General features: G+C 37.7%; 2 protein-coding genes across 6 annotated transcripts in view; one reads left to right on the top strand and one right to left on the bottom strand.

Annotated features, from left to right (window-relative positions):
* Nucleotides 1-14,599, bottom strand: part of EXOC5 (exocyst complex component 5) — a 56,677-nt gene extending 42,078 nt beyond the window's left edge. For both annotated transcript variants that reach the window (XM_006742755.3, XM_081830463.1), the window contains exon 1: nt 14,346-14,599. In XM_006742755.3, the coding sequence (XP_006742818.1) occupies nt 14,346-14,372 (27 nt within the window). In that variant the 5' untranslated portion in view covers nt 14,373-14,599. The remainder of the gene's footprint in view (nt 1-14,345) is intronic.
* Nucleotides 14,600-14,691: 92 nt separating this feature from the next.
* AP5M1 (adaptor related protein complex 5 subunit mu 1) overlaps nt 14,692-23,558 on the top strand; it is a 30,111-nt gene continuing 21,244 nt past the window's right edge. For 2 of the 4 annotated variants that reach the window (XR_014148452.1, XM_031038496.2), the window contains exons 1-2: nt 14,692-15,121; nt 19,292-19,937. Coding sequence is in view for 3 of the 4 variants with exons in the window: in XM_031038496.2 (XP_030894356.1) it covers nt 15,048-15,121; nt 19,292-19,937 (720 nt within the window). In the remaining variant the exon portion in view is untranslated. The remainder of the gene's footprint in view (nt 15,122-19,291; nt 19,938-23,558) is intronic. The other 2 variants (XM_081830465.1, XM_006742757.3) reach the window with 2 other exon arrangements.

The raw sequence follows: 23,558 nt of genomic DNA, 5'->3' as shown, positions 1-23,558 counted from the left end.
ACTTCTGGTAAAATCCAGAGCTTTTTCTTTAAAAGAGGCTAAATTAATTTAGGAAATAGTTCTTCCAAAGTCCACAATACTCCCATAAATAACTTTACATAGTAATCATGTTCCTCCTTTTCCCTGTCACTTTTTACACATGCAAACCTATGTAAATACTTAATAATCATAGTTCTCATGTGTTATTAATTTCATTTATTATTCAGTAGTTGCAATTTTCAACTAAATTTCATTGAAATTTACACTGTTCATTAATTTCCATGTAACAGTTTTACTAAATGATGTATGTCCAAAAATTTATACATCAACACAGGTATTACTGACATGGTAAAAAATAAGCATTTTTTTCATATGAAATATTTCAATTTTCTCAAAATACAATATTCCTTCATTCAACAAATATTCATGGAGAGCCTACTACATGTTACTGACTATTCTACAAAAGTCAGTAAACAAGGCAGGAGAAAAATCTCTGCCCCTATGGATGTCATGACAGGGAGTGAGAGACAAATGAACAGATACATGATAAATAAGAACTATGAAGAAAACTAAAGAGGATACAGAGTGATGGATTAAAGTATTTATTTTGGTAGAAGTGATCGGGCACGGCCTCTCTAAGAAAATATATTTTGAACGCAGCTAAGGCATAAGCCACGTAGGAAAGCAATGCTCCAAGTACAGAAAACAAACTTAGTATGTGAGCAATGACAAGAGGCCAGTGTGACTAGAGCAAAGGGGAGAATAATTGTAGATGAGGTACAAAAGAGGTGGTGAGAGTCCAGAGCTTGTATCAAGGTCCTGTAGGATGTACTATGATATACTTCCAGCTATTTATTGAAGAAAAGGCCAGGTTCCTGAAAGGGAGGACTCTGCAATATGCTAGCAAATATATGCAGTAATGATTCTACTATTCCTTCCTCCCCCCTCCCCAAAGAGCTATGACCATTTACTTGAGTGTGCATTAGGGAAAGGGGAACACTCAAACATTTTGAGGTCTGTTATATACAAGGTCCCAGGTGATACTGATACTTGATTGACTCCAAGTATCATGGATTCAAGAGAGTGAGGACATATGGGAACCAAGTAATAAACCAAATTCCTAGCCAAGATCCAATGGATCCATCAGCCCAACTGGCCATTTCCCCGGTCTGCAAACATGTAACAGTGACAGACACACTTGATGGTGGATGTAACTCCCATATTGGGTCCTTGGTCTATAGAGTAAGAGCTTTTATAGTGGGGAAGTCCAAGAAGTCTCTGAAATTGCCTCTACTCAATGTAGTAAATCAAGTGGAATGGCAAAATTTGGTGCCACTCTTAAAGCTCTAAAACAAGGATCAGTAATTTTTTTCTTAAGGAGCCAGACAATAAGTATTTCAGGCCTATAAGCCATATAGTCTTTTTTTTACAACCATTCAACTCTGTAGCCATAGTACAAATGTAGCCATAGACAATAAGTAAACAAAAGGGCATGGCTGTATATCAATAAAACTTTAAAAACCGGCATCTACCCCATGGGCTATAAGTTGCCAACCCCTTATTTAAAGAATGCTGGAGTTATGTTCCCCATAATTTTCTTATTTAATTCATTAGTCTGGTCCTATAGAAACCAGACAAATCCTGGAAGGTGATTATCTCAAAATCAACCAAAAAGTAGCCCATTCCACCTGTCATGCCAGATGTAGTATCTCCCAGCCTCATGGTATATGGCCAATGATTTGGCAAATACGTTATTTTCTATCCCTATTAAAAAAGAGGATCAGACAATTCAGTCACATAGAACTGACAATGGTACACATTTACAGTTTTGCTTCAAGACCATTTGAACTCTCCTACCAAAGCTGATCCAGTTACTGTCCAAGCTCAGTATCTAGCCTAACAGTAACAGAGACCAACTCTGAGCCCCTGAAACAGCCACATCCTTCAAGTAGACTAACCAACCACGTGGTGGCAAGTTGATTACATTAGTTCTTTTCCATTCTAGATGAGTAATTCATTCTGACAGGAATAGAAATATTTGAGTTGGGTATGCCTCTCCTCAGAGGGAGTGTTGTTTCTGTGGCACTGGATCCCACATATCACATCAGCCCAAAGGACCCATTTTACAGCAAAGGAGGTGACCATGGATCTACTGGTCATATCACAAACTACACCACCCAGAAGCTACTACTCCATAGAGCACTGGAACAGCCTGCTGAAGGCACAGCTGAAGTGTCAGTTCAGAGACAATAACTATAAAGATGGAGCACTATTTTCCAAGATGCAGTATATATTCTGAATTTAAAACCTTTATATGATGCTGTGTTCCCACAGGAAAAACATGGGTCTGAGAACAAAGCACAAAAGCAGAAGTGATCCTGCTTATGATGACTCTCAATCTGTGCTTGCTATTCCTACAATTTCGGGATCTAGAGGGTTAAAGGTCTTGATCCCCAAAGGCAAAGATCTCTTCACCTGGGAATATAATAAGAGTCCCATTAAACTATAACTACACGTGCTGCCTGGGCACTTTGGCTGCTTAGATCCAGTGGGTAAAAGCAAGAAGAGGAGTGACCATTTTTTTGGCAGAGGCAACTGAATCTAATCAGGAGGTAGGGCTGCTATTATGTAATAGGTGCAGGAACAATATTTGTGACACACAGATCTCTTAATGGAGATCTCTTGGAACTCTTTTGACCAATTCTGAAAGTACACAAACAAGCATAGCAACCCTGGCCTAAGAAGGGTATGGTAACCAGTAAAGCCACCAAGAGTAGCAGAGGCATTAGCTGAAGGTAAGGGGGTATCAGAATGGAGAATAGAGAAAGGAAACAGAGACTAGAGAAATGAGTATCAGTTGCAACCTGAAACCAGCCACAATAGTGGGAGCCATAGTTCATGCCACTAACCTTCTAATTTTCCTCCCAATTGGAATGCCAGAGGAGCTGCTCCCCAAATGTCTATGAAAAAGTGGAGTCTTGTGGCACAGGAGTGGTCTGTGGTGGACACAGTGATATGTCATCCAGAGCTCCCTTCAAGAAGGGTCTTGTTCTAGCTGCCAGCAGTGCTGTGCTATCAACAGAGAGGCTTTGGCTGGCAGTATTTTCAGGCATCACCTCAGCTGCAGAGAACCAATTCACTCAATGTCCTACCTTTCCCAGTGTGATCTATCAATACCTAAGATAGGGATATAAAGGCCTGACAACTTTGGTCCAAAGCAGGACAACTCTGACACTTCATTTTTGTTCCAGAACTCCCCACTGGGGCCAATAACACTGTCAGTGGGCCAGCATTGTAGCTCTATTTCTCCATAGGCCCAATCTTGCATCCTTACCCTGCCCCTTCACAGACATTCACCCCAAGGGTACCTCCTAGTTAATATTCTACACACTAAACGCTGTCTCAAAGTCTGCTTTTCAGAGAACTCAACCTGCAACACTGCAGTAATTGAGAGATAATGGTTCAAACGAAAGTGACAGTGGTTAAGGTGCTATGGAATCATCAGGTTCATGACATTTTAAAGGATGTATTCATACAAATTGCTGGATTGGATGTGGGGAGAAATTTAAAAAGGAAATCATGATTAGTCATGGAGAACTGCAGCCTGAACAACTGTGTGAATGGTGGGTGGTGTCATTTACCGAGACTGGAAAGAGATGGAAAGAGGGAGTGAGGAAACAAGTTCTGCTTTGCATATGACCTGTTGTGGATGTCTATTCGATATATAGTAAGTGAAAATGTAGAGCACATAATCAGAAAAACAAGTTTGTATTACAGGGAAGAAACTAGAGCTAGATATAAAATCAGAGTTATTTAAAATCTCATAACTAGATGACATCTAGGAAAGAGAAGAGCATGTCAACAACATTCAGATAGATGGAGGAAAAGGATCCAACAAAAGAGACAAAGCAGGAGGGACTAGTAGAAGAGGGAGGAAAAACCAGGAGAGAACAGTGTCCTGGAAGCAAAGTACAAGTTTTACCCTCTAAGGCAATCAAATTATCACAAGAGTTTAAGATAAATCAGCTACTCCTCTCAATGGAATGAAAGTTCCAAAAAAGCAAAAAGCAAAACAAAACAAAACCTTTTCTGCTTATAAAACCAAATAAGTCCCAATAATTCGCTCTCCAATACTTAACCTTGTTGCAAAGGCATTTACAATAAGATAGCCAAACTAACAGATTCTAAGACTTCCAACTGACCAAGTCACCCCAAAGGATTCTCAAAGGTACCTGTAAACAATTCCCCAAAAAATCTTTTAGAATTTCATAAACCTGGCAAAGTTATATCCTTACCTTCTATTTTACTACAGTAACAAAAAAGCAAAAATTGCCCCAACAAAAACAAAAACCTCAAAAGTATGCAATATAGACTAAAATACTGTCATATTAAGTTTAACTTTACATAATTGATTATTGTGTCAGTCTGTTAAAATGATTTTGTATTTTTTACAAATGCTACCGATTATAAGGAAAATATGGGGTTTGTGGTAATTTCTATTAAAAATAAGACATCAAGCCCTTGGACAGGAACATAAATCCCTAATTTAACATTGTTTCTTTGACAAAACTAAACTTTTATATTTTCTTATAGCCTCTTTCCCAAAAATAGATCCAGTGCAATGTGTTACAACCACCCACAAACTAAAAAAAACTAATATTTTCCCTTAGCCTAGGTAAAAAAATAAGGCTCAGAGGATTTCAGAAAGAAGTATTTCTGGGTCCTATGAAACCAACTAACCCACAGGTTCACAAGTACTACCTATAAAGTATTTTTCTTAAATTTATTGTGCATACCACTGCCAAACTAATCTTTAAAACACTGCTTTCTTTTAGTCAGAAACTTCCCTATGCAATTCTTAAATTATCAAGTTCACACTCTTATGTCTACCCTTTAAGGTTCTCATCTTACACGTCCTACCCAATTTCTTTTACCCCCAAAATGAACAGCCACACTACCATCAGCCTATTACAGTCTTCTCTTCACCTCCATGCTACTTCTGCTTCCTTACCTGTGGCCAGGTAACTCATCCCACAAGGATACTCTTTCTCTTCCAACAATCCAAACACCTTTATATATTTACTCCAGCTCAATTCCTATTTACGCCTTGAAGAGTTCCTTCCCTACATGACCTCCCCTGATTTTTTCGCTCTTAAACTCCTACAAGGCTTAAAAATTCAAATCTCAACACAGAACAATATACTAGTCATTTTTGTCATTTATTGTTTTATAATAACTTTTTTAAGTTTCACTCTTCTCCACACTTAAATTGAAACCAAGGGTATCATCTGTCATACACTTCTCTTGCTTTCCAACTGTGGTCAACAGAATAATGTTGAGCACCACAGATACAGAGTAAGTCAAAACACTTGCTAGTTGGGGCCATGGCCAAATCCCCTGCAGGGGATCTTGAAAAATCAAGCCTTGATCCATATATCCAAAACCAAAAAGCCAATACAAAAGGCAGTACTACCACCCACACTCCAAAAATAAAGAACAAGCATTCCCAATTTTGGAAAATTCAAGATTTTAATAAAAACCAAATATGAACCTTATGCAATTCTGGCACTGGAACTAAACAAATTTTATTACATTTAGCCTCTTCTTTTTAACCTCATTTGATTTGGTTTTCATGAGACCATGTGTTTTATGGGGGATTAATAGATGAACTACATTTAATGAGTACTGATTTTTTTTCTTTTAAAGTACTATAAACTCTTTCATTTTGTGTCAGGCTGGCAAAGTGGAAAAGTAGGAAGATAAAGCATATTAAGACCCTTAAAAGCAACTAAGGCAAACTTTGCAAAAGTAAGTTTGAAAACTACCTGCAACATTATGAGATGAATAGTTTTACTTTTTTAAAGTCAATTTTAACATTCGATCTTCAAGGGGATGCCAGCTCTTTAAACTATGATAAAATTAGCCAATTAATCATATTAGAATTGTTTTGAAGATGATCAAATGGTGGTACTTCAAAATTTTATGAAATATTTTAGATTCTCTTATGCAAAATCTCTCTTCAGAATAGACTATATCTCACTTCTGACAATAAAGTAATATTTGATTTCTATGCCCCCCAAAAAAGGTAACAGAATGTTATAGTATTTTTTTTTATACCAGTCTCAAAAGAACCACAGGATTAGGTTTAAAAATTGCAAAGCTAGAGGGGTGCCTGGGTGGCTCAGTAGTTTAAAGTGTCTGACTCTTGATTTCAGCTCAGGTCATAGATCTCAGGGTCTTGGATCAAGCCCCACCTCCGACTCTGTGCTCAGCATGGAGCCTGCTTGTCCCTCTCCTTCTGTTCCGCCCCCCACTCATTCTCTCTTCTCTCTCTCTCTAAAATAAATAAAATCTTTAAAAAAAATTTTAAAGCTAGAATAGTCATTAAATATCATCTTACTCTAGTCCCTTCATCTCATTTTTATACCTAAGTAACTGAAGCAATGAAATTTAAGTCTTGTCAAGGTATTAAACCAGTATTCTAACCAGAGATTTTTCCACTCTATTATGGTGTCTTTTAAAATTCTGCAAACACCAGGAAAATTATCACCTAAAGTATCTAAAAAATCTTACATTAGCATTTCAAATCAAATTAAATATATTTACAAATTTACACATTAAATATATTTACACACACTTAACAAATACCTCTGGGATCAAATTAAGCAAATGGATCCAAGGAATCGTTCACTTTAAAAAAAAAAAAATATTACCAATTTATTCAATTTAGAAAGAGAGCACAAGTGGGGGGTGGGGGGGGCAAAGGGAGAGGGAGAGCAAGAATCCCAAGCAGACTCCCTGCTAAGCGCAGGGAGTCCTGATTTCCTGAGATGAAATCAAGAGTTGGACGCTCAATCCACTGAGCTACGCAGGCGCCCTGGAGTCATTCACTTTTTTGATTCATTATATCTTTAGTAAGCAAAGATGTATATATATGATAAAGTTAACTACATCATTATTACTATTTTATATATATTTTATTACTATTTTCGTATTTCAATTCCAAGGAAAGAAAATAGCATCAGAAAAGTTAGCACACATTTTAAAAATATCGTATATATATAAGCTTTTAAACTATACACCACTCAACTCCTGAGCACACCAGGGACTCAATATTTTACACTAATTATACACACACAGTCAATAAATGATCCTCAACTTAAAGACTTTTTCATTTCAAAAGTTAAATGCCAGGTTGGTTTGACTAGAGAATTCAGACTACAAAATACTTAAATGTAAATCCATTACTCTTTAAGCATCTGCCTCTACCTCTACCACTCTAATGAGAGTGGTAATCTTGGTGTGGAGTTGATCAACCCCTGTTCCAATCATTTATTGCTACATAATAACCACTCCAATAAATTAGTGGCTTAAAAATAAGAATGATGATTACTTTGTTCACAAATCTGCTATTTGGGCAGGGCTCAGCAGGGAAATCTCATCTCTGTTCCATGTCATATATGCTGAAGCAGTTCAACCTGGGGCTAGAAGACCTACTTTCAAGCTAACAAGTTATGTTGACTATAGGCTGGGAGTTCAGTCAGCGGAAAGCCTGGATTCTCCCAATTGGCTATGTAGCACAGTTGCTGGGCTCTAAGAGGGGGAATCAAAAGAAGGTCAAGCATATCACCTTTTATGACCTAACCTTGGAAATCACATAAGCAACACTTCTGATACAGTTATAAGCCTGCCTAGATTCAAGAAGGGAGCATGGGCCCTATCTCTCTATGGGAGGAGTGTCAACATCACATTATAGGATAGCAGATCTGTAGCCATCCTGAAAAACACACCCTTCCACAGCGCCTTTTTGTAATTCTCTCCTACTGTAATCTCCTACCTCTATGATTATTTCCTGCTAGGCTCCTTTGAAGGCTTTTTCTCCCTGACCTATTCTCAATCTAGTCCTCTTCTCAATCCCCTTACCAATATTAATTTTAAAAAGCTACTACTCTTCTATGGCATTCTTCCAAGCAGTTTAAATTTATCAACTCATATAATCTTTGAAATAACCCTCTAAGGTAGGTACTGTTACTATCCTCATTTTATAGATAAGAAAAGAGGTACAAGAAGATTAGGTAACTTGTCAAAGATCACAAAATAGTAAGGGACAAAGCTGAGAGATGTCATCCATTCCTAGGTCTAAACTGCCACCCATAATGGATAACAATTCCCATGATAATCTGTATCTCTAGCTGGGGTCTTTTTCTGAGTTACTAATTCATATTTCTCACTGCCTTCTGGGCTTCTTCACCAGGATGTCTTACTAAAAATTTAAAATATAGTTTTTTAAAAATGAATACATTATTCCTTCCCCCTGAAAGGGTCCTTCCTATTTTCTCCATCACAGTTAATGAATTACCTACTTTCTCAACTTCAAAAATTTGGAATTAACTCCTCAGTAACCAAATTCTTTTGATTCTTCTTCAAAATGTCTTACCAAATTTCTTGTCTTCTCTGTCCCCACTGAGTTAGGTCAGAATTTCACCTGCCTAGATTAATCAATCAACAGACAATTCTGGACTACCTACTAAATGACAAGAACTATGCCAGGTAGGGTACACCCTCTATATTCCCAACTATCAATCTCTTCCCCATCGAAAGCCATTCTTCACAGTAACGTTAAAATTATCTGCCTCTCCACTCCTCCCTAAAAAAGTCACGTCAGCTCCCATAAGCATAGCCTTAAAGCCCTCTCGAAGATTCCCCCAAACTGCCTCTGTGGGCTCTATGAACCACCACTCCACATGTCTAAAACATGCATACACAGACCCTATCTCTTCTCAGTATTTTCCGAATACACCTCATCTTAAAAATTAGTCACTTCTGGGGTGCCTGGGTGGCTCAGTTGGTTAAGCGACTGCCTTCGGCTCAGGTCATGATCCTGGAGTCCCAGGATCGAGTCCCACATCAGGCTCCCCACTCAGCGGGGAGTCTGCTTCTCCCTCTGACCCTTCCCCCTCTCATGCTCGCTCTCTCTCTCAGATAAATAAATAAAATCTTAAAAAAAAAAACTAGTCACTTCTGTCTCTGCCTTGGAATGCCCTTCTCCTGCTTGAAAAGTTTCTACTCATCTATCAATATCCAATTTATATGTCATTACTTTACAAAACCTTTCCTAATTATCCCAGGAAGAGATTCTGTACTCGTACTACACTGTATTATCTGTTAACATATGTCTCCCTATGATACCATAATAAGAAATGTATATTTTATTTTAAGAAATATATATTCTAGTCTTTGTACTCAGCTCCTAAGACCTTTGTTTTTTCCTAAGTGATAAATGTGCTAGGCACATCTTTTGTTCTAATATTTGGTCTTTGACCCTGGTTCCTGACAGAGCTCCTAAAGCCCTTGTAATTTCCTAAGTGATGTGGTTGATAGGAACATCCTTTTTTTTTTTTTTAAGATTTTATTTATTTATCTGACAGAGAGAGACAGAGCGAGAGAGGGAACACAGGCAGGGGGAGTGGGAGAGGGAGAAGCAGGCTTTCCGCCGAGCAGGGAGCCCAATGTGGGGCTCGATCCCAGGACCCTGGGATTATGACCTGAGCCGAAGGCAGACGCTTAATGACTGAGCCACCCAGGCACCCCTGATAGGAACATCTTATGTGGAGCTCCTAAATCTTGTAATTTCCTGGGTGACAGAAGTGTCTTTTATTCTACTGAGGCAACAGGGCTCCTGGATGGGGCTGGTCACCAGAAAGATCAAGCATGATTAGAAGTCCCTCTACTCCTGAGTTAACTAAGTTAATAACTGATTATTCCTATGTGATGAAGCCTCCATAAAAATCCCTAAAGTATGGGGTCCAGAGAGCTTCCAGGTTGCTGAATACATCAAGGTGCTGGAAGGGTGGTATACCCAGGGAGGGCTTGAAAGTACTACACTCTTTCCCCCATACCTTGCCCTAGGCATCTCTTCCATCTGGTTGTTCCTGAGTCATATCCCTGTATAATAAACCAGTAATCTAGTTGGTAAATTGTTTTCCTGAGTTCTGTTAGCTGTTCGAGCAAATTATCAAACCTGAGGAGGGGGTCATGAGAACTCTTATTTTTAGCTAGTCTGTCAGAAGCACAGGTGACAACCTGGACTGCAACTAGTATCTGAAGTGGGGGCATACTTGTGGTACTGAGCCCTCAACTTGTGGGATCTGATGCTAACTCCAGGTAGACAGCGTAAGAATTGAAATGAATTGTAGAACATCCAGTCAGTGTCTGCTGGAAAACTGAACTGAAATGTTGTAGGTAAAATCCCCACACATCTGGTGTCAGAAATGAAGTACTGAGACTAGTCGTAGTGCTGAGAGAAAGAGTTTTTTTCCTTTCACTCCGCCAACTAGGTGTTTAACTTAAACTGTCTTTTAACTCCAGTACTTAAGATGACTTCTGCCCTAGTACTCAATAAATGTTTGCTGAATGAACACATTTTCTCAAATGCACGATAATTAATTAATTGGTAGCCAGGTTCCACACACAATTATCTAACAGCTAATATGGCTAAAACAAGCAGCATTTCAGCAAATAGAAGGTAAAGGGGGTGGTCCACATTTATATATCTCATGTTCATTACTATATATTTAGCTAGTTAATTGAACGAGAGATCTTTTTTCAGTAACTCTGTTTAAATACTTTTGTAACTTAGTTTGAAAATCCAAGAAACATAAATGTATTTGTGTGCAAAAATGTGTTCTTGGCTATTTAAATTCTAATCTGGAGGTCAAACAACCATTGTTACCATAGTCAAATTACCTGACCTCAAATACAATTATCAAGGCACCTCCATTTACAGGAAAGAAAACACTTAAGTTCCTAATCCTGGCATTTAGGACCTCCACAATTAAACTCCAATTTACCTCACATGCCATTCCTCTTCTTCATGCATGCTATACTCCAGCCAAAGTGGAACTCTTCCCTTGCCTCAAGGATCTACACTTACTTCCCTTTATGTCTTGGATTTTATTGTCTGCTTTATTAGAAAGTCCCTCCATCCAGTTGCACAAACTCAAATCTAACAGATCCTTAATATAACATTCAAATACCCCTTCCTATTCCTTTCCCACTTCTAGAGGTAATCTTCCCATTCTCTCAACTCCTATAGCACTTTATCTTTGACACCATTTATAACTTTATTTCAAGTGTACACAGTTATACATCTTTATTCTCTTCCCACATTAATAATAAGGGCAGGTTCTATATTAACTCAACATTGTCCAAAGTACATTGGAATTCACAAAATTAACAAGCAGTAGAAAATATAACAGTCTCATGGTCAACTAGTTTGGGAAATAAACTTCTCAGAACCTTTAATATACTAAGGTATGTTGTAACTTTCTAACAAAACAAAGTATGCCCATTTCCAAAACTTACTTGGCCTCTAAACCATTTTGGGTTTTCTGCAGCACATTTCATAGTATTACTATTTCTATGGCATGCCTTTGAGACATGCAGCCTCATTAATCTTGGCACCTTATCTTCAACTTAATAGGTATTCAACAAATATTTGTTGAATGAATGGGTAATTGACCCTGGTTAACAAAGAACTCTACCATAAAGGCAGCCTGCCCAAAAAGAAGACTCCAACAATGACAGGAGAGAAAAACAGCAAGTGAGAGAGGAGTACAATGTCCTCAGTAGTGCAGTAAGAGAAGAGAGGAATACTTGTGACAACAGAGGAATTTACTACCCCGGCCACTTTTTATATGCAGGGAACTAATCTAAACCACGTAGGAATGCCTGTTTACAACATCCATCCTGAGGTAATCATTTAGAATCACTGGAGATAGAATCTTTCAGAAAATTTGTCAACAAGGGTTGAAACTATGAAGGTATCTTGTCAATTTCGAGGATATACACTATTAAAGTAACTGAATCATCTATTACTAAAGCATTTCTGCCAACTGAAGAAATATCCTGGAGTTTGATTTTGTTGTATGAGGGTGTTTATGTTATAAAAGGAAATCTCATAGGATCAACAATAAGATTTTAAAAGAAGTAGAGTTAACACTTATGAAATTTCATGGATTCAAAGCATAATTTTGTATTGATTTAACCTCTTTTTCAATGTGGAAATGAAAGCAGAATTCAACTTAATCGTGCATTAAGACCAGGATGTATAAAAACAAAATATCCTGACTACATCCTGACCTCTGTTTCCTACAGTTCTCCAGCTGTGACTAAGAAAGGGAAGAGAAAAAGACACTCCCTGATATGTCCTACAATCTAGATCCTATGGTAGTAGCAACAGGAAATGGCAGTGATGACTGAGGTTTGTTTTTTGTTTGCCTCCTCACTCTAAAGCAAAGACAAACTTTTCACTTAGGGATGAAAACTTATCCAAGAATAGAGTCCACTGGGGGCTGAAAAGATAAATACATTTCTTAATTGTAACTATTAACATTTAATTATAACTTTTAACGTAACAGGCTTTTAATTTTGATGAAGCAACAAGAGAAGGTCACATGAATTAAGATCTATAAGCATGTTTAAGGTTGCCCTATGAACCCTCTGGCCACAGGACTGGTCTGTCTCTGTCATCACTGATCAGTTAAGTGAATATTACTAGCTATACATAACAAGTCACTCAGCTAAACTAAACCCTAATTTGGTTCAACTACTTTACTAAATAGCATGACCCTAGAAAGCAAATATATATTTACTTCTAAAAAAATAAATATATAGATATAGATATATATACATGTATATATATCTACCTTCTCTCCCCTTTACCCTGGGGGGAAGGGGGGCAGAAATCAAATATATTTTCAATTAAGTTAGGTGGACTCATGTGGTCAAACATTTAAAGAAAAAGAGACATAATATGGTCTTAGATACAACTGGGAATGTCAAGCAGGATTCATTAAATCACAGGTTAATGCCTTATGAACCATGTAAGAAAATAGTAAGTTTTCTATTAATAGTTGGCTGGTCATGTATTCATTTAGCAAATTAAAGATTTCAACTTCATAAAGTTTTCTACCTTTATGTGAAAGATAAAACAAGGAACGACAGAACTATTTAGTATCTTGCCCAGAAACACGCAGTAAAAGCTTTCAACAATCTCCCTGCTCCTGCATCAATCAATAAAGAGACGGCACAATTTTGGAATTAGAGAAGTTAATGCAATATACCTCCCAACACTTACATCTGAGAACATACAATTAATATTTCCAAATTCTTTCTTGTAATTATAATCCTTCACTCACAAATTACTATTTGATTATTAGTTATTGTAACAATGGTGTATGTTATTCCTCTCAACAAAAAGCATTATCTATCCAAGAGCTGACAGGAACCCCAAATATAGTAACAGTTACAAATGAAAAGTTCCCAATTGTTGTAAAAACTGTGGCATTCAAATTTTAAGCCAAAAAAACTGCTGACTCTTAAGCAGAAAAAGAATCAAATCTTCACTCGCGGAGAAATTCTCTAATGTCAACTGCAGTCTTCTCAATTATTACTTACACTTTTGTTATTCAATTTGAAACACAAGCACACACAAAAAGGGTCTTTGCTTCCTTTTTCTTTACATCTGTTTTCATTTCTTTCACAAAAAAAGATCCTTCATAGGTTTCATTGTTTGGTGGTCCAATTAGAATTTTCCTATTCTATTTATCTCAAACATCACAGCTTCTTCTTACACTGAATTTCACTAAATTAAATTTTAAGTTTTAGAGAGTGAAAATGCTCCAGGAAACACGTTTGAATGCTCATTGTCTCAGGAGCTAAGGATTCTCTAGCTTGCCTTTACGTGGTTTTAAAATACATTTAAATTCCTTGAGACCCGAACGTGAATGTTAATTTCTAGTTTCGCCTCCCCCTTCAGTCTCAAGGGCTAAGTAGGCCTTTTATTGTCCTAAAAAAACACTTCAGCCTTTTCGAATGTAAAGGAAAACTGGCCACTTGTAACGTTTACTAACGGAATAATTTTAATTACTCAACCGCAAGAAGCCCCCAGTCGTCCCCATCTCAGGTGGTCCCCTTAGAATATTACTCGAGGATCCAAGCGACAAGACGGGGCTCGCCCAACCTGAGGCTGCTGGCTCCCTCTCCGCGCCCTGAGTCAGCCTTTCCCACTTCTCATCCCGAGTACATCTTCCAACCCCTAAACCTCCGAAGCTCCTCTCCAGCCTGCGGACAAAACCAACCCTCCTCCTTTCGGACTCCAGGTTCCCTTCCCTGCTCACCTCCCCACCCGCATCCCCAAGCCACCCCTCCCCCATTTCACGCTCCGCCCGCGCCGCCACCGGAGCCGCCACCCCACCCCTCGCCTTTCGCACCTTTCCTCCCCCGGCTGCGTCCGCTCCTCCGCCCGCCCACCTCGCTGTCCGCACCCCGGGCCTGCCACTCCCCGAAGAGCCGCCGGGACTCACCTCGAAGAGCTCGGCCGTCGTAGCCATCCCGGCCGGCTGAGAGGCTCGCCTCGCACTGGAAGCCGTCTCCTCTTCACATGCTGCGCCTCAGCGGCGCCGCGCACAGGTCCCCGCTCGGCTCGCCAGCTCTGGCTCCGGGCCGCCGCGGGATCTCCCACTCCCCACAGAGCCCAAGCGGGGCGGGAGGGCGGCCATGAAGCGAAGCCGCAGACGCCTGTCAGCTGCCTCCCGGCGCCGCCCGCGCCGCTCCCATTGTCACCGCCTCGTACGCCGGAAGTGGAGCTGCGCGCGCGGGGTTGGCTGTCGGGAGGGGCCGGAGAGGGAAGCCTGCAGCCGGTGAACCGCAGAGAGGCTCGTCGCTGGGGCGAGCGAGGAACCATGATCCTTGCGGGCCACCGTCCCGGAAGTGGCCCTTAGAGGAAGAAAGTACTGGGGTTCCTGGGGAGGAATGCTTCTCGGCATTCTAGATGAGGATTCACAGAACTTTTGTGGCATGTGTTGACAGGAGGGACTCAGAGGTTTTAGTCACTCCACCTGAAGGAGCCAGCGTCTCTGCTGAGCCCAACCTGTTTGTGGTGGGACAGAAGGTGGCTCAGGTTGGGTGAGCCTCGGATCTTCTGGTAGGAGCCCCTCTGAGAAAGCCGGTCTGCGTCCTTTTTCCGTGGCGACCTTAGGGATGAGTTGATGCTTTAGTGGCTTGTCATGGCCCAGCGGGCAGTGTGGCTCATAAGCCACGAGCCGGGAACTCCACTTTGTGGCACCGTCAGATTCTCCAGGTAAATGCAGTTCGAATTCTCAGGGGTGATGGATCGGAGGGATTGATAATGTACTGTAGTTTGGGGATGTGTCTTTGTCCGCCGCCTTGGGCTAGTTACTTAACTTCTGTTTCATCTGTTTAATGGAAGTTTTAACACCACTACTTAATAGTATTGTGAGAATAAAATGTGTTGATGTTTGGCACATATTATTATGTGTTTTTCAATATTAGTATTACTGTAATAAAAATTAACTTCACCTGCTTGGGATTGAGATGGAGATGACCAAAGGAAAGGAAAGGAAACTTACTGAGCACTGAACATGTTTCAGATTTTTCTACTTTCGTTAATAAAGATCATTCAAGGACATTTTAGCTCATTCTTCAGGAAAATCTTCGCTGAGCAGTAAAAGACTGTTATTTTCATATTATGTTTCATTCTTAGAAACTTTCAGGTGGATTACTTGAAAGTTCCTCATTGTTGAAGAAAATTGGAAAAGTACAAAAAATAAAATCGTATTCACTTTTTCTTAGATTGTGTAGGCTGATCTGGCTCCACTTTTAGAATATGCCACATTCTATCAAAATAGCTCTGTGGTGAGAATTATACAATAACTCATGGTAAAATGTAAGTGGCAGTCTGTAATCTGTATCACCTTTTATTCTTGGTGGCTATTGACAGTTCTTTCTTGCCAACATATTTATTCTTCCCTGAGGAAAGCTCTGTAGGGAGGTAGCATAGCTCTGCATTGAGATTGAGACAGATAAAGATGAGTGTGATTTTAAATGAAAGTGGTTGGCAATGTGGATATGAAAAATTCCCTCTTCACAACCTAAACATTTTTTGTTACTGAGGGTATCAGAGTTAAAGTTTGCCATTTTCTCCCAGGATACCTGGCTTGCTTTGTTGTTGTTGTACCTTAAGTGAGGAGTTTAATAATATTTAATATGGTTCAGGAGCCTCATTGGTTGGTCCAAAGTACTTATATATTCCTTTGAGTATCTTTATTTCTGCCATTCTCCTCCTCCTCACAGGTAACTCTTACATGTTTGTTGCTATCCCTTTATTTTGTGTTTGTTGGTGCATTTTTCAAATTACACAATTAAGTGTGCTATAGACTTCATTTTCTTATATTTGCCAGACTTCTCAGCACTATTTTTAAGAAACATCCATGTTACTTTGTGTTCATCCAGAGCAGCGCTGTCCAGTAGAATTTTCTGCAATGATGGGCATGAGAAATGTCCTAAATCTATGCTGTTTAATATTGTGCCACTAACCACATGTAGCTATTGTGCTTTTGAAATGTAACTATTATAACTGAGGAACTCAGTCTTGTTTAATTTTAAGTTTAAATAGTCACATGTGGCTAGTGGCTCCTGTTTTGGACAGTGCAGATCTAAACCATTGCTCTTTTGTACTCTATGGTTTACATCCTCTATGTTTTGCCTGTCCCCTTCCCCTAGTGATGATAATCCCAGGTTGCCTCCAACTCAGCCATCAGAATGGTGATGCAGTAGATATCCTCAAAAGGCTCATAGGGCCTATCTATGCTGATTTTGACTGAATATTGCGAAATAATTAGCTCTTCAGAATACTTTCTCCAGTCTCACTCTTCTCATCAGCAGTGAGCAAATGTTCCTATATCTCCATTCTTTCCTAACATTTATTCTACTTCTTGTCAATATTGCTATAAAGGATATCTTATTTTCATTTGCATTTCTCTGTGTAGCAGTGATTCTTAGCCCTTTGGATTTCCTTTTCTGTGGATTGCTTGTACATATCCTTGTCCATTTTATCTTTGAGAGTTGCTGTTTGTCTGTTTGTTTTCATGTTAATTTTCTCCTGAAAATTAATTCATTGTGTATTCTTGTGTATTTATCGTATATTCTCGATACTAGGCCTTTGTCATTTTTAGCTACTACAGATATTTTCTCTCATTTTGTCATTTTTAACTTTATATATCACTTGATTAAACAAACCACTTATTTTATTACAGTCAGAGTAGTACTTTGGGGGTTTTGTTGAGGTCATACTCTACCCTTATTTTCCAAAGCCATCTTCTTACATTATCGTCTCTTAACTTTATCATTTTATCTGTCATGTTTAGGTCTTTAATCCATCTTCAGATGTCATGTTAATAGAGGAATCCATTATATTTTTCTCTATAGTGTGGGCCAGTTTTACTGTATGTTAAATGTATTTTTTTGGTGTATATATATATATTTTTTTTTCATTGATTTGTGGGACTATTGATAGTTGATTATGTTTCTCTTATAAATATTGGTCTGTTTCAGTTCTATTACTTTATTTGCCTATTCTTGGACCAGTACCATACTGTATTTATATCTGTGACTTTGTAACTTATCTTAATACCTTACAGAGATAAGATTTTTTTTTACTGCTTATAAAAATAAGTTCCTTGAAGAACTCATTGTTGCTTTCAGATTTTTTTTTTCTCATTGTACTCAGGATATTTCAGAAGAAAAATTCAGATATGTTTGGGTGGGTTTTTCAGCATCTCTGTGGAGGCAGCAAGTTGGGTTCAAATAATTCATCTGTCACTTATTAATTCTGCATCATTAAAGAAATTAGTTTTATTATTTTCCATTTTCTGAGCTCTTGGGCCTGGTGTAAGGGCTAAGCATACATACCCTGGCATATTACCCACATATATGCCAAAGGTTAATGGCCATCATTTAAGATTTTTAAAAGCAGATGGTCGTTCCTGTATGTAATTACGTTTTCCCAAAACAAAACTTGGTTTAGATTCAGATTTAGAAGTTTGCTGTCCAGATATAGTAATAGTATCAGCTTCAGTATGGCTTAGTTTGTTATTGTACCCCATAATTGTAGGGCCAAGATTTGAGTGCTATTTTAGAAAAGGTCTAGAATAAATCTAAAATGATAGGTTGAGTCATCCAATAAAAATATTTATTGAGCACATACAAGGTATTGTGTACAGTCCCAGATTAACTTCTTATCTTTACATCCAATATTGAGATTCTTACACTTAAGAAGGACTTTAATTATCCTCTAGATAACCAAAGGGTAAAACACTGGGCTGGAGTTTAGTCCACAGTTCTCAACTGTTCTTATCCAGAGACCCAGAGAAAGAAATGGCATTCAGCTGCTAAGCCATTACTGGAGGGCTAGCTAAATCTTCTCCTTTCTCAATCAAAAAAGTACATCAGAATGTGAGTGATAACTAATGTAGAGATAACTTTGAATACATTCCTATTTTTCTTTTTAAAAATTATTAGTAAACATCAATATCTTATTAGGGGTATTAATGAAAAAAAATTATTTTGGCCAGGTGTGTTTTTGCTTCTTGATGAGAATTGCTGATATATTTAGATACCCCTTTATTGTACAAATAAGAAAATAGACTTAGGGAAGTTAGGTGACTTACACAGAAGTTAATACTAATAAATGACTTTGTTCTGGACATTAGAGTGGAGAGAAAAGGAATAGGGAAAGTACATCTTTTTTTTAAACTAAGAAAATGTGACATAACATTTTGTAAATGAGTAAAAGCATCTTACTCAGATTTTATTTCTATTACCTCATAATATCTTTCAGGGCCATAGAGATAAACATTTTTATTACTAAAGCATTCTTACATTTTAAGGAGTTGGCAAGAAGACTCAGGGTATTTGTTATTCACTATTAACTGAGTAGAATAGAACATTCCTTTTACATTTGTATTATCTCAGCTAGTGAATCCAAAATTATGGCAGGTTAAATTGAACCACTTCTTTGATTCTGCTCTACTAAGATGGAATCAGAAAAGAAAAAAAAGGCCTTAGTAGATGCCTAAAAAGTGTCCAAGTATACATTCCTGGCCTACCAAGCAGGAATCTGAGTGACCAAGAAACTAGAATTTTGAATTAGAACCATGTACTTTACCTATTTAAAAAATTAACTAAATTGATCTATTTTCAGTAATAAATAATGACATTATAATTTGAGATAATATACCAAGTATACAACAGTTAGTTACTACAGTAGAAATTTAACGTGTGATATATTGTTTTGGTTGTGGATTTTGTGGGTGTATGTATTATTGTGTGTTTTGTTGTTATTGTTAGTCTTGTGTTTTGGGTTTGTTTTTGTTTTGGGGGTTTTTTGGATTTTTCTACTTTTATTTTCCTTGGAAGAACCATTTATAATATTTTTGTTTCCATAATTCAGACGGTATCCAACTGTTGAAAAACGAGCCAAAGTCTTCAATGGAACAAGTTATGTGCCTATTCCTGAAGATGGTCCCTTTCTTAAAGCACTGTTTTTTGAACTTAGATTATTGGATGATGATAAGGACTTCGTAGAAAGTCGTGATAGCTGTTCACACATCAATAAAACATCTGTCTATGGACTCCTAGTAGGAGGTGGAGAACTCTGGCCAGTTGTTGCTTTTCTGAAGAATAACATGATATATGCTTGTGTTCCACTAGTTGAACAAACTTTATCCCCTCGTCCACCATTAATTAGCATTAGTGGAATTTCACAAAGTTTTGAACTTCTTTTTGGGATACAGGATTTTCTTCACTTGGGTCAAAAAAATGAAACTGAGTTAAACACAAAATTGAACCAACTGCCTGATTTGCTTCTACAAGCTTGTCCATTTGGAACTTTGTTAGATGCCAACTTACAGAATTCATTGGATAGTATTAATTTTGCTTCTGTGACACATCCACAAAAACAGCCGGCCTGGAAAGTTGGAACATACAAAGGAAAACCACAAGTTTCTGTTTCTATCACTGAAAAGGTAAAATCCATGCAATATGATAAACAGGATATAGCAGATACATGGCAGGTTGTTGGAGCTGTCACTTGCAAGGTGAGATTTTCTCTGATACTTGTTTTATCATACCATTGAACACCTATGGAGAAAAGTAAAATTTTCTAACTTTATTTTACATTGTTATATGACATTCTTGATTTTTATCATAAACAGCAGTCATTAAATGTGTGAAATTTTGCAACATTACCTTTTTGTATTCCTTATGAATTGAATTTTTTTAAAAGATTTTATTTATTTAAGAGAGAGAGTGCACAAGCTGGAGGGAGAGGCAGAGGGAGAGGGAGAAGCGGACTCCCCGATAAGCAGGGAGCCCGATGCGGGGCTGGATCTCAGGACCCTAGGATCGTGACCTGAGCCAAAGGCAGACGCCCAACCGACTGAGCCCCTTATGAATTGTATTAGTTATATATGGCTGCATACTGAATTGTTCCATTATCCCCAAAATAAACATTTATTATCGTCATTGTTCTGTGGGTTAAGACTTCAGGAACAGCTTAGCTAGGAACTTCTAGTGTGGAGTCATGAGATCACAGTCAAAGCAGCTGGAACTATAGTTACCTGAGGGTTTGATTGGGGCTGGAAAATCTACTTGCAAGGTGGCTCACTCACATGGATAGCAAATTGGTGCTGGTTGCTGGTGGGAGGGCTCAGTTCTTTTCCATGTGGACTTCTCAGTAGTCTAAGAATATCCTCACAACTTGGTGACTGGTTTCCTATGGATCAAATGATGAGAGAGAAAGAAAGAGAAGGCACAGGTAGAAGCTATTCTTTTTATTACCTCAGCTGAGGACAGATGACATCACTTTTACCACTTTTTGTTCATTAGAAACAGGTCACTAAGCCCACTCCACATTCAAGGGGACTAGAATTAGGCTTCACCTTTTGAAAAGAGTAAAAGTATTTGTGAAAATATTTTAAAACCATCATATTTGATATTTTCCATTTCCTCTAAAAGGATGAAATTGACAAATCTTTGAATTAATATCTAAAACCATTTTGAAGGGCTCTTATATTATTTAAAAAAGTTTGTAGGTTAATATAGTGTTCTCTGGTTTCAGGATAGAAAATAGGAAACGGCAATAGGAGTAACAATATAATTAGTAGTGAGGAGTGCCATTTTGAATAATGATAAAAAATTAAAGCCTTCCATAATTTCTGTAAGTACATATCAATAATATTTTTATACGTCCTTATTTTTCTGATATCCTTTATTCTCTGCACTTATGAATATAAACTTTTTAACAAAAATGTTGAGTGGCTATGTACTAATGCTCTAGATAAAAGTAGGTTTCAAGAACAGAAAATTAGAACAGTCCTGGCAGACAAATTGGGTCTTTCTTTTCCTTTTAACCTTAAAGTAACTTAAGAGTTTATGTGTCTGGGCGCCTGGGTGGCTCAGTTGGTTAAGCGACTGCCTTCGGCTCAGGTCATGATCCTGGAGTCCCTGGATCGAGTCCCGCATTGGGCTCTCTGCTCGGCAGGGAGCCTGCTTCTCCCTCTGACCCTCCCCCCTCTCATGTGCTCTCTCTCTCTCATTCTCTCTGTCTCAAATAAATAAATAAAATCTTTAAAAAAAAAAAAAAAAAAAGATTAAAAAAAAAAAAGAGTTTATGTGTCTATTTTAAACTCACTTCTATCATGATCAAAAATACATTCCAGTTATTAACTTATTAGAAATAACTATTATAAATGATGGGGCGCCTCGGTGGCTCAGGTGGCTAAGTATCCATCTTTTGATTTTGGCTCAGGTCGTGATCTTAGGGTTGTGAGATCGAGGCCCATGTCAGGCTCTGCACTGGGCATAGAGCCTGTTTAAGATTCTCTCTCTCCCTCATCTGTCCACCCCACCCCCAGTAAAAAAAAAACAAAAATCAAAAAACTATTATAAATGGCTCTAAAATTGAGGTGTGCATGGATTATGTCATTCACAAATCTTAAAGTAGTTGAACCCTTCTTTCTCATAAGTCTGTGAAATAAAAGGAAAATTCACCATTTTTATTTTTCCCCTCTGTGGCAATAAATAGGGAATATGTTATATATAAATTTGCTACTAATTAATATCATGGTGTTTAAATATCTCAGCTCATTGATAGGCTGACTGACCCTAGTTTATTGCTTATGGGAATTTTGGATTGGTTTCTATACAAATTATCATGATGGAGAACTTTCTTCTTTAAAAAACTTTCTTCTAAAAATAAAAAGAATGGGGGTGTGCCATAATCCATGCACTAAATGTTTCTTTAAGCTTGTATGTAAATAGTACATCTGTTAGCCAAACATTTTTTTTAAAGTTCTTCAGGAGGTTAGTATTTAAAGTTTTATTATGAAGCCTATTATAAATGGAAATAATTATCTTCATTTAATCTTAGTCCTAGTAGAAAACCTGGTGAACCAAAAGCCAGTGGACTGAAGTTCTAGTCCTCATTCCACCACTAATTCTTTGGTGTCTTTGGAAAAGTCATAATTTTTACAATCTTTTCTCATTTTTAAAATCAGGTAAGTTCCTAGGTCCCTTCTGTTTTCCCTTCACCTAGTTAAAAGTGAGATTTACATATGCCAGATTGGCTTAAAGGGTAGTACCCAGGTTTCATCTAGAATGACTGTCCTCATTCTATAGTAAATGACTGATGATCTGGTATTTTAAATCACTAGGTAACAGATAATCCATTGGTGGCTTCCGTAATGGTTGCAATTTTCCGATCCCTCTAAGAATCTTAGACTGATTTGATAAGCATAAACTGAATATTTAAATATTATAATAGTATTTGCTATTAATATTTGCTCATTTTATTATCTCCATAAATATCTGTCAAAAAACAACTTTTTTTTGTTCTTTCTAGTTCACATATAGAGTGAAGTCGCAGATAGTTTGAAACTCAAAACATTAAAATATTTTTTTCATGACTGCATAGTAATTTATTTACTTTTTTAAATTTTTTTAAATTTTATTTTATTATGGTATGTTAATCACCATACAAAACACTAAAATATTTTTAAGTTTTGTGGTAAGGTTATTGGACATCTTTATTTTCAAATGTGATAGACATTATTGTAACTGTTACCAAAAAATCTTTATGAGGTACTACTACCTGGTACTGTTCATAATGCCTGCCAGCTAAGTGTTTACATTGTATAGCAGATATATTCTTGAATTCACACATATGTCAAGCAGTAGATAAAACATAAGAAAGTGAATCATGTCACATTGGAATGGAAAACAAAGGTAGGGTACACAGTTAGAGAGAGATGCCCATTCAGTAAACATTTTTTTGAGTGTCTCTTGTATATAGCAATGTGCTAGGCACTAGAAATACAAAGAAAAATATAACAGTTCTTGCTCTCAAAGAACTTAAAGCTTCAAGAGGGAAACAAACAGGGCACAGACAAATATCTATAGGGGGTGAGCAGTTATTGCATGATGCGGACTATGTATATGATAGTAGAACTACCTGCTTGCATTTGCAGCTAAGCATTATACCTGCTAAATTCTATTAACTCTTAAAATATTTGTTCAAAATGGTTTTGGGAAAATTGGATAGCCACATGCAGAAGAATGAAACTGGACCATTTCCTTACACCACACACAAAAATAGACTCCAAATGGTTGAAAGACCTCAATGTGAGACAGGAGTCCATCAAAATCCTAAAGGAGAACAC

Source organism: Leptonychotes weddellii, chromosome 9 (assembly GCF_054177405.1).
Source record: "Leptonychotes weddellii isolate Sample4059 chromosome 9, ASM5417740v2, whole genome shotgun sequence".
Taxonomy (NCBI): domain Eukaryota; kingdom Metazoa; phylum Chordata; class Mammalia; order Carnivora; family Phocidae; genus Leptonychotes; species Leptonychotes weddellii.
This window is presented reverse-complemented; position numbering and strand designations above follow the sequence as displayed.